The 11,705-nt window shown below is 51.6% G+C and overlaps 1 protein-coding gene across 15 annotated transcripts in view; it reads left to right on the forward strand.

Moving 5' to 3' along the window:
• MBNL1 (muscleblind like splicing regulator 1) overlaps nucleotides 1–6,112 on the forward strand; it is a 65,569-nt gene extending 59,457 nt beyond the window's left edge. For 12 of the 15 annotated variants that reach the window (XM_079315121.1, XM_079315117.1, XM_079315120.1 and 9 more), the window contains 2 exons: nucleotides 2,507–2,581; nucleotides 3,441–6,112. In XM_079315121.1, coding sequence (XP_079171247.1) covers nucleotides 2,507–2,563 — 57 coding nt within the window. In that variant the 3' untranslated portion in view covers nucleotides 2,564–2,581; nucleotides 3,441–6,112. Of the gene's footprint in view, nucleotides 1–297; nucleotides 603–1,446; nucleotides 1,593–2,506; nucleotides 2,582–3,440 lie in introns of those variants that run through there. The other 3 variants (XM_079315119.1, XM_079315123.1, XM_079315127.1) reach the window with 3 other exon arrangements.
• Nucleotides 6,113–11,705: the final 5,593 nt, after the last annotated feature.

The raw sequence follows: 11,705 nt of genomic DNA on the forward strand, positions 1-11,705 counted from the left end.
CTTTCAGTGCAGAGCTCAGGGAAAGCCAGGGGAGTCTTTGTGCAGAGGGGCTGCAGGTTCTTACAGTCTGAGTTTAGCAGTCCAAACATGTTTTGACTCTCCTCTTCCAAGCACAGAACAAAACCCTGTGAGCATGGGCCACACAGAAACTTCCTTGAAACCTTTGCTCCAGCCTTGTGATTCTCTTTGGAACTGCCCATTGCTTTGCACAGAGCTCAGTTAAGAAAATGCCCATTAGAGTCTGGGTTTATTTCTCAGGAGCCAGCCCAGTCATTGCCGTGTTTGGATGTATTTCAGGAATGTGAGAGTAATGCTTTACCACGTAAGTGATTAGAAGTCCTCCCAGGAAAGCCAGAACCAGTGCTCTAAAGATGAGTCCCTGGGCCAGAGGAGTGGCTGCAGCTGCACCAGAAGGGCAGATTTCTGTACAACACCTGGCTGAAAGTGTAACAATAAAAACGTTTTAAAGAGCCTGTTGTTCCTCTTCTAAAAGCACATTATTTTTTGAGCTTTAGTGGGCAGTGAGCTGTCCATGCTGTGAAGCTGTCAGCCCTGGTCTGACACTCAGGTGTGCTGCCAGCTCAGTGGGATCACGTGTGTGCCCCTCAGAAAGGAGCTCTGGGCTCTCCTCAGCCTTGTGCAGGTGTGTGGGGTGAGCTGTGCAGGTCAGTGGCAGTGTTGAGGCAGCCTCACCTGGCACACTCAGTTCAGGGCCCTGCTCAGGACCCCCAGAGCTGCAGAGAGAGCCCCAGGCCCTTTGGCTTTGAGCCCTTGCACCTGTACCTGTTGAACACTACCATTTTGTGCTGCCCCAGCTGTACGTCCCTCGTTAACCTGTCTGCTTCCTCATCTCTCAAAAACACAATTCCCAAATGCATCACTGCAGTGACACCTAGGTGTGCACATCTGAGCCTCCCAGGGGACCTGGAGATTGTAGAATTCCAAAACCAGCCCAGGTTAGTCTGCTCAGCAGCTACATGTTCATCTCTTGAGAAATGTTTGCTGAGTGAACAGCTCACTCAGGGCTTTAAACTTGGCCTAAAAATTTGTGTTTTGAAATGCTAGTTCATAGGTGGGGCTACCTCTGCATATGTGCCACCTCAGCAAGCAGCCTCCTGTATGCCCAGAGTCTCTTAATATTGCACATTATTGCACCAGACAGTTACTTTCAGTGTGTTTCTGTATCCTGTGCATGTCCTGAGGGTTGTGAGAACAAGACAAGGCACAGAAAAAGTCATTATTTTTAGATCATCTCTGTCAGTTACTGTGCACCTCCCAGGTAGATCACAGGAAAACCTTCTGCTGTAGAATCTGGTCATTTCATGCCTTTCCTCCCCAGAGCCTCATAACACACTTAGTGCAGTTCTGCAGCCAAACCTCCATATATACATATATAGCCATATATGTATATGCCATGTGAGCAATGCTGAAGGTATTTAATGCCAGCTGATGCTGTGTGCCTGCATGCCAAAGGCCAGAGATCTGCATCTGCCCGGGCTGGCGTTGAAGGTCCTGGCTCTGTTCGACAGCACTGCCCCTGATGCTGCTCCAGTGGGGTGCCACAGCCTGTCCTGCAGCAGTAGGAAAACATGGTATGAGAAGCTTTGTTGTGCTCCAAGCCCATTTCTGTGGAGTTGGCAATGCTGTGGTGTGTGAGCTGCCAGGGGAGAGGAGGGCACACGGGTGGAGAAGCAGCAGGACCTGCCAGGGAGCGAGCTGAGCAGAAACCCCGTCCCCTTCACTAGGCAAATTCCCAGGCCAGCCTTGGTGCCCATCAGCAAAAAAGGGTTTTTCCAAGTGCCACAGCCCTTTGGGATAGTGCAAACCCATTCTGGGTCCTAGCCCCCAGCACAGCTCCCTGTGGCAGCCCAGGGCCAGGGTGCAGTGTCATCTGCTGGTGGCACTGCTGGCACCTGGCTCCCAGGGTGACCCTGGCTCCTCCAAGGGGAAGCTGAGCTGGTGGGCACTGAGGAGAGCCCCTGCTCAGGGCTGATTGTGCAGCCCAGCAGCTTGGGAGCTGCTTCCCTGCTTGGGGAGGCTTTGCAGGGGATTCTCACCTGCCATGGAAATCAAGGCCAGGCTGTGACAGGTTTGGATTTCAAAACCCAGGACAGTGACAGCAGTGAGCACTTCACAAAATCACACTGAAACGAGGCCACTGTAGAATTCATCACCTGAGACACTGAAAGCACAGAATTTTGTGTAGGCCAACAAAAAGGGCTATTTTCAATTACTGCACTGCATGACTTGTAGATGTTAACTTCTCCTGTTTCCTGAACAACCAATAATACTTACTTACATTTGTCCAGTAGTTCTTAACCCAGTGTTTTCCAGTTGTAAGTTGCTATTGTAGCACTTCAGTTGACTTTAACTTACAGTTACAATATAAAATCCACCAACTCACAGCTGATCCTCCCTTCCCCAAAGTGATGTTCTGTAGCAAATGCTGTGCCTCTGGGTGGGCTCCTGGCAAGGGTCACTCACTGTTTACATTTCTTACCTGTAGATACCCATAATATCTGCCGAACATCTGACTAGCCACAAGTATGTTACACAGATGTAGACATTTGATCATCAAACAGTAAGTTCCCCATGTGTTGTTGATGTGTTTTTTCTTACTCTTATGTGTATAATTTGTTGCTGTAAGGGACAGAATGTTTTTATTTTCTAAGACAACCAGTAAGCTCTGGGGGTGGAGGCTCTGAGAGGCTGCTCCTCTCTGGGGTGAGATCCCAGTGGACACATCATGTGTTAGTTTGTACATGCCCACCCAGCAAAATCAGTGTTCACAGAGGTTTGTGTTGTGTCTGTGGTGGCCTCAGCACTGACCTGAGCTGAGGGGGGGAAGGTGATTCCATCAGGTTATCTTCAGAAACAATGGCTTTTAAATCTCAAAATTTGGAACCCCAGCATTTCCTGGGTTTGGGAACTCATAATTCTCCTGGTCTTGTGAGATTCCCCACAGCCATCTGGTCCCAGGATGGCTCCTCCTTTGTGTTACCTTCCTCTCTCCTGTGCTCCATTTCTGCCCTGTTTTTACTGAATTCCTTGGCCATAATGGGATTATTGCTGGCCATAATGGGATTATTGCTGAGGGTGAGGATTGACCCTTTGCCCACAGTGGTCCAAAATCACAACTGCTCCTTTCAGCTGAGCATAAACATTGTTAAACTCCTAGAGGGATGCAGGGAGGGTGGGGAAGGATGGGATGGGATGGATGATGGATGGAAGGATGGGATGGATGGATGGATGGATGATGGATGGATGGGTGGGTGGGTGGATGGGTGGGTGAGGGCTGGAATGCCTCAAGGGGATGGGCAGTTCTGCTGCCAGAGGGCTCCTGCAGGGATGTTGTCCCCGTGCCACGTGGAGCTGGGGCTGGTGTGAGTGACACCGAGTCGTGGCTGTGCCAAGAACAGTTTGTGCTCTTCCCTCCCCAGATGGAATCCGAGGCGAGAGGCCGGATTTGGGTGGGAAGAGGCCGAGCTCATTAGCCATAGTGTTTGTAAATACTGTCCAGCAGCACTGGGAACCCCTCAGCAGTGACATCACACATTGCATGTTAACGAGGCCGGCGAGACCGTGGGACTCCACTGCACACTGTTGCCTATCTACTTTGTACATTGAATTGGTATTTGTGCTGAGGTGATCTTATTGTCCAAGGCTGCAGCATGGTCTGCCTTTCCTGCAGGGGCAGCAGGGGCTGCTCAGCACGGGCAGCACCGGAGGGGCCGACGATGCTGCAGCCACTGATCTATTATGTATTGGTACGTCTGTAGACCAAGATATAATTTTTTAAAGTAAGTTTATTTCTTTCAAGGTTTACAAATAACAAAGGTGCACCTTGTATTTAAAATTGCCATTATAGACGAGAGCGTGCATGCACAGTAATTTTTGTTTAAGAGTAATATTTTTAATGTAATAGATTGTAAGAAATGAGAAGAGAGGAATCTGACAGAGATGAATGTGCCAAGCAAAACCACAACTGTGTATATTTTAAAGCACATCAATGGCTTTAAGTACCACGTTGTTAAGGATTCTCATGAAGTGCCATAGACTGTACATCCATCAGAGTATTATTTCTGCAGTGTTATTTTCAGAACCACGTTTTCACTGACTTGATGAGTACTGATCAGTCAAAGGGCACCGTTCTGTTTCAAACCAAAGCTGTCTCAGAAATGGCCAATTGCTCCTCACAGCCAGGGGCAGCAGCAGAGGGATGCTCCAGCTGTGCATAACCCTTGTGGACAATGTTATCTCTGAAGCCTCCGAGGCGGTGGATGTCACATTTATGCATATTTACTGTATGGGGTGAGCTGGGAAAGGGAAAAGCCATTTCTGAGACACAGTCACAAATGTTTGAGGAACTTCTTTTGCTCTATTTATAGCCTCTGTCGCCAGTCACAAGGACTATAAATGTTTGCAGAGATGGGTTTCACTTTAATTCATCAAGTCCCGCGTGCGCGGCGACTCTAAACAAAGACGCAGAAGCACTGACAGCAGATGCATGACAAACCAAAATAGGACAAACGAGATGTTCATTAGTGTAGAAATTGGGTGGGTTAATACTCGGGTGAGTTTTATATGTGATTTTTTTTTTTTTTTTGTTCAGATTAACTGCTTATAGCCTTAGAAAGCCTTTACAAAATAAAAACAAACAAATAGATGTGCATTCAAGTTTTAAGAACGGATTCATCCAAAGGAATTCCTTTTTGTGGTTTGGATGTTGCAGCCAGTAAAGGATATTTTTGCTGTGTTCAGCCAGGGCTGCCTGGGGCCAGCCCCGGGCAGGGGAGAGGCGCGGGTTCGGTTCAGAGCTCGCCGTACTCCCAGTTTACTGCGAGTTTTTATGCTTGAGACAGAAGCTTTATAGACAAGAATGATGTGTTGATTTTCCTGATTGTACTGTACATCTATTAAAGCCTTAGATTATTACATTACGGGTTAAAACCCATACCAATGTAATTTCAATCGTGTTAAGAAAGTATAGGTGACTTCACATGTTATTGTAGTGACTTACCATAGAGAATTTACTTATTTTTTTCTTGTTAAAAGTGTAGTTTTTATTTCTTACATTTATTAGCTCGTTTTAATTTTCTATTACCAGTTGATACCATTTCAGTTCATAGAATTTTGTTTTACTAGAGTTTACTGATGAATTTTTCAAAATACAAAAAAAAAAAAAAAAAAAAGTAGTTTTCTTCATAACATACTCAGTTTGGAATCTACATGTAGTGTCTTATGAGTATTCGTATTATTGTTAACTAAATGATTTCTATTTTACTGATCTAATATGACAATGTAAGAATGTCAGTCATTGTTAGTTCTTGTCTAGTTTTCATTAAAAGAACAAAGATCTTTTATATGGATATCTTATAATTATATAATCATTGCTAAGTAAGAAGTTAAGTTGTTGCTATGGCAACAATCCTGGCAGACAATTGAGTAATATTTTGATGATTTATTTTGTTTGTAATTAGTTATTATGAGAAAAAAAAAATCTAGTTCCTAGATATTAGAATAAAATTTATTTTCTACTGTATCCATTTCAAATGTTAAAATATTGTTTAAATATTTTTTGAAATCCCTGAATATCAGGCCTTGTTATAAATAAGCTGCATAATCAATAGATCAAGGGACTTTTTGTTGATAATCCAAATACTCAAAGTTTACGTAACAAGAATTCTAGTGTGTGTGTGCAAACTCTTGAGGGTTGATTATGCTGCAGTTGGGACGTCGAGAGCGAAGGTTGACTTTTTGCACTTCTGTATATAGTCAAAAAAGAGAGAAACCTGTATAATAGTAAGATCTTATTTTGAATAAAAATGTCTATAATTACAAGGAGTTTTGTTAAGGCTAAATAAAATGACAGGCTGAACAAAATTGCTTGCAAAAGTGGCACAGAGTTAGCACTCCATCCCCCTTCCAAAAAAGTTGCTTTGCTTTATGTGGACAGCTTGTAGTTTGCCAGGATTTTTTCAGCTGGAAAGATCTGCCATCCTTCCGAGATCTCATGACTGACAGAAGCTCCACTGGGTCAAATCTGCCTGAAAAAATCATTAAGGAAAAAAAAAAAAAGAAAAAAATAAAGAAAAAAAAAAGAAAAAAAAAGCAGGTACTTCAGCCCATCCAGGGAATCATGGCTCAGATATTCCGTACATTATTCAAAATCTACTGCATGTTTAAAGTATCAAAATATATTAAAGATATATGCTATTCAAACCAGTTTCTGACAATTTCAGTGGTTTCTTGTTCACAAAAAAAATAAAAAAAAAAAAAAAAAAAAAAAAAAAGATTCTTCCAAAAAAATACCGACGTTCACAGAGTTCAACCATGGGCAGGCAAACGGAACAGCACCGTAGCTGTAGGGTCGGGGGTTATTTTCTCGCTGTAGGGTCCTGTTCTTTTAGCAGGTGACAAAGCACCTGGGGATCTCCCCTGGCCGGGGAACCTGTGCGTGCCACGCCGGGAGCAGGCGGGCTGGGAGCTGCCAGCAATCGGTAATTAATTCATTAACTGATGAGCGAGCTGCACTCGTTAGCGGCTCATCTGCTGGAAGGACGGGCGCGCTTGCGTTTGCTCCTGCGGAACCACAGACTTACTTTCGCTTGTAGTTGCTCCAGTTATGTACTCTGTCCTGGGCTGCAATTTGGGTTTATGCTTATTTTATTATTACTGCTATAGTTGACCTTGCTGTATGGAAAAAATAAAGTGAAATTGCCCTAATGAAACTTCTCTCTCTTCATTATCTTTTCCTCTACCCGATTAGAAGCGGTTCCGCTGCGTTTTCTAGGCTTGAACGTGTCTGAGCTCTTGAACGTGTCTGAGCTCTTGAACGTGTCTGAGCTCTTGTGGGACTGCCCACGATTTATTTGGTGCTGGGGCTTTTCTGCACCAGCACGGCCCATGCACAGGTGTGTACTGAAATACCCCTGTTCAGGATATTCCTGTTAGATCCAGGGGTAAATGCAGAGCTCCAGGATGCTTTGGGTCAGCCTCAGCTGTCGTTACCCTCCTGTGGCAACACTTGGGACATCCAGGGACACGCTGGGACCTCCAGCCCCTCCCTCTGCGGGGAATGGGGGCACAGGAAACTGGATGCCCAAGGAATTGGAGAACAGGGAGCTGGGGGTGCAGGGAATTCAGAGAGAAGGGAAGGAGGGGAGCGTGGAACTGAGGGGGCGAGGAATGGGCAGCAGGTACCTGGAGGTGCCAGGAAAGAAGGAGCAGGGGCTGGGGGCACAGGGAGCGCAGGGAAATGGGAAGGGGGTGCAGGGAATGGGGCAGCAGGGACGGGGGTGCAGCCAGCCAGTGGCTGACATTAGAGGGAGCCCTATTGCCACGTGTTGTAGTTCCTCTGTCGGCTTCCCACAAATCACTGATAATCAAAAATTCTGATCACATTATCACAGCTTTAATTGATTAAAGGAAACACTGCAGGGCAGTTGTTTTCCAGGGGGATTACGGGTTCTCCTGTGACCCCCAGCACCAACTGGCCTTTCCCAGACCGTTTTTTTTGGCACCAATTCCCGGCTCAGCAGCCCTGGGCACCCCATTCCTGCTGGCCCAGCACCATTGTCCTGCACCCCCTTTGTCCCATGCTCAGGACAATGTTCCCGTGTCCATCCCGGAGCTCCCGTGTCCATCACAGAGCTCCCGTGTCCATCCCGGGGCTCCCGTGTCCATCCCACAGCTCCCGTGTCCATCCCAGAGCTCCCGTGTCCATCCCAGAGCTCCCGTGTCCATCCCGGGGCTCCCGTGTCCATCCCGGAGCTCCCGTGTCCATCCCGGGGCTCCCGTGTCCATCCCGGGGCTCCCGTGTCCATCCCACAGCTCCCGTGTCCATCCCAGAGCTCCCGTGTCCATCCCGGAGCTCCCGTGTCCATCCCAGAGCTCCCGTGTCCATCCCGGGGCTCCCGTGTCCATCCCACAGCTCCCGTGTCCATCCCAGAGCTCCCGTGTCCATCCCGGGGCTCCCGTGTCCATCCCGGGGCTCCCGTGTCCATCCCGGGGCTCCCGTGTCCATCCCGGGGCTCCCGTGTCCATCCCGGAGCTCCCGTGTCCATCCCAGAGCTCCCGTGTCCATCCCGGGGTTCCCGTGTCAGCAGCAGCCGCTCTGAGCCCCGGGGCTGTCGCTGCAGAGAGGAATCAGCTGCTCTGATGCCGAGCGGAGCCACGAGAAGGAGCTGCTGCAAAGCGGCTCAGGGAGCGGCGACTGTGACACCTCTCGGGGCTGTGGCACCTCTCGGGACTGTGGCACCTTCCGGGACTGTGGCACCTCTCGGGGCTGTGGCACCTCTCGGGACTGTGACACCTCTCGGGACTGTGACACCTCTCGGGGCTGTGGCACCTCTCGGGACTGTGGCACCTCTCGGGGCTGTGGCACCTCTCGGGACTGTGGCACCTCTCGGGGCTGTGGCACCTCTCGGGGCTGTGGCACCTCTCGGGGCTGTGACACCTCTCGGGGCTGTGACACCTCTCGGGGCCGCTGCCAGGAAATCCCTGGCACGTTGGTGGCCAAGGGCTCTGTGCCGGTGGCCACGTCCCCGCGGCATCGGCAGCCGTGGGCAAAGAGGGAAAACACGCCCAGAGTGTCACCTACCGGCTCTGCCAGCTGCTGCTGGCTCCAGCTCCTCGATTCGTAGTTTCTGGTGCAAAAAGGAAAATGATGTGAACAGATCGGCACTGCAAGAAACCCAGTTCTTAACATCTATGCTGAAGTGATAACTTCATCCTGAAATAGATGCACAGATAGAGAGGGAACAGGAGCAGCTCACAGGAGAGAGCTGGAGGGAATTCACAAAATCCAACTTGCCCTATAAAATTTTTGGGGGGTCTCTGACCCTCTATCAAAATCCCCTCTCGAGGGTCACGCCTGTACAGACCTCTCCCCAGTACCAGTCACTTTGTGCCTGTTCTCTCGCTGTTTGGAGGATGTGTCTCTGCACACACACGCTGGGGCTGGGTTCCCTTCCGCGGGTTTATCCGTGTTATTTTCCTTTGCAGGAACCTCCTGTGAGCGGGTGTTGGCAGGCACGGACGTTGGCCTGGCAGTGCCGGACACCTTTGGTAGTGAAGCTGCCGAGCTGGTGCTGTCCCTCTGAGCCCCAGGCACAGCCCCCCGTGACAGCCCCTGCCTGTGCCACCAGGGCACGGGAGGATGCTGCTGGCTGGGACAGCTCTGGCCCCGGTACCTGGGCAGGGCTCGGGTGCCAAACGCAGCCCAGCACCCTCGGAATTCCCGGCAGTGGTTCGGGCCAGACCCGAGCCGGGTGTGCGGATTCTCAGAGTGAGGGGCTGCTCCCCCCGGGCGGCTCCTGCTGCCTCGGGGTCCCCTCGTGGTGCGGAGGGAACGTGCCGGGCCCGAGCCTTCTGACTCACCGGCAGGTGCATTGAGCAATCTTCTGTTTCCCAATCTGTTTTCTTTCTCAGGAATTCAGTCATCATGTTGCTTCCAGGGCAGCAAAAACGTAATCCAGCTGCGAGTTCCCACACGCGGCTCCTCTGCTCGGCAGAGGCGGCAGAACCCCTCGTTTTACACGGGGAGGAAGACAAGGCTGTGCCCAGCGCCCACCGCTGAGCCCCGGGATGCCACCGCCTCCCCCGGGCCCCATCCTGCCGCCTGAGCCACCTCTGGGGTCCTGCAGCCCTGCCCGGGGTGCACAGGGCAGCTGTGCGGGGCTGTGAGCCACCCCGAGCTGGGGCCGAGGGGCCGGGATGGGATGGGATGGGATGGGATGGGATAATGGGATGGGATGGGATAATGGGTGGGATGGGATGGGATGGGATGGGATGGGATGGGATGGGATGGGATGGGATGGGATGGGATGGGATGGGATGGGGCCGGCCCCATGCCCTGAGATGCCCTAAAATGCAGGTGCAGGCAGCACCCAGGGGCAGCACCCGGTGTTAGAAACCGCCAGAGCCCTGCCCTGCGCTCCACGTGCCTCTCCCGTGTCGTTCCACATTCACATCCATGGAGCCTTTCCTGTTTCCTGGATATTTCCTGGCATTTTGCATTTCTCCCCGCTGCAGCATCTTGCAGTGCTGCCCTCCCTGGTACTGCCCGCCGGGCACACGGCAGGGAAGGGACACACTTCCAACCCGTTCCCCCTTTTTCTTTCCTTCTCTTCCCTCCTTTTCATCCCCCCGCAGTCCTGGGCGATCGTTTGTGATGCTGCAGTTTGAAGGTTCCCACTCATAACAGATGGGCAACATTTTCTTGTACTAGATTTGTGAATCCTTTCCGATGCAGTGGGTATTAGTGATTACACAAACCGAACTCCTGCTTTCCAAGCGGCACCAGCTCAGGCTCCTGCAGGCCGGGAGGAGCCGGCGAGGGACCTGGCAGCCTGTCCGAGTGGGCTGTGGCAGCACCCTCGGGCACACAGAATTCTGTATTAATTTTTTTAGCCGGGTGCTGATCCCGACATGCCCGAGCCCCTTCTGCAGGCAGGCTGCTGGCTGTGTGTTTGTGCAGGGGGGAAAAACGGAGATCAGAAAATTAATATCTCTGTGCTCCTGCGCTCTGGAAGTGGATGGGGATCACCACAGCACCGCACGATTCATTAAAAATATAATTCTGATGCACTGTAATTAAAAATTTTTGTTTGCAAACCACGTGGGGATTTGCTTTAATTAAATGTGGGTTGTCAGACTCCTGCTGGGTTGCAGGGGCCGCCAGAGGAGGGGATCTGCTCATCAGCTGCGGAGCTCCCCTGGCAGGGGGGCAGCGGGGGCGCACGGTGTGCGCTGGGGCTCAGCTCGGAATTGTCGGGGGGCAGAGCTCGGTTTGTTGTGCCTGCAGGCACCTGAGGAAGTGAACATTTGTAAAAACGCCAAACCAACCAATGAACCATCCCCGGGGCCGCTGCAGCCGGGCGGGGTCGGGGTCCGGGGGTCGGGGGTCCCGGGTCCCGGGGGTCCGGGGGTCCGGGGTCCGGGGGTCGGGGGTCCGGGGGTCCCGGGGTCCGGGGTCCGGGGGTCGGGGGTCCCGGGGGTCCGGGGTCTGGGGGTCCGGGGGCCCCGGGTCCCGGGGGTCCGGGGGTCCGGGGTCCGGGGGTCCGGGGGTCCGGGGGTCCGGGGTCCGGGGGTCCGGGGGTCCGGGGTCCCGGGTCCCGGGGGTCCGGGGGTCCGGGGTCCGGGGGTCCGGGGTCCCTGCCCGCGGGGCAGCCCCGGTGTCACGGCTGATGCTCCGCAGGCACCCGGCGCTCCGGGAGCCGCATTCCCAGCCGTGCTCGGCATCGCACAGGGCAGAAATTGCTGCGATAACGCAAAAATGTGCGATGCTTTATCGGGGAGGAAACAAGCGCCGGGGACACGCTCGGGGTCGAGGGTGGGGACAGTCCCTCGCTGGGACAGCCGAGCACAGCTCCAGCCCGGCAGCAGTGGCTCTGGCTGCCCCCCCGACTTCCCCCACCCGGGCTGAATCCCAGGTTTGCCATTATTTATCACTAGCAGCACAGTAAATGCGGCGAGAGAGGAAAAACCCTGTCACTCACTTTGCAAAGCTGCACGGAACAGGAACTATTTTAGGAAAGGGGGGGGGAAAAAAGGGTAAACTTTCAAAGGTCTTTTAAAACCAGGGTTAAACAAGGAAAGACTTGGAGATGAGAATTAAGAGACTCAGATAAGCTTTGTTGAGGAGAGGTTTTCTTTCCTGTTAGTATTGCTTATGGGTTTATGTCGGTTTTATGGAGCTGTAC

Source organism: Erithacus rubecula (assembly GCF_903797595.1).
Source record: "Erithacus rubecula genome assembly, chromosome: 11".
Lineage (NCBI taxonomy): Eukaryota > Metazoa > Chordata > Aves > Passeriformes > Muscicapidae > Erithacus > Erithacus rubecula.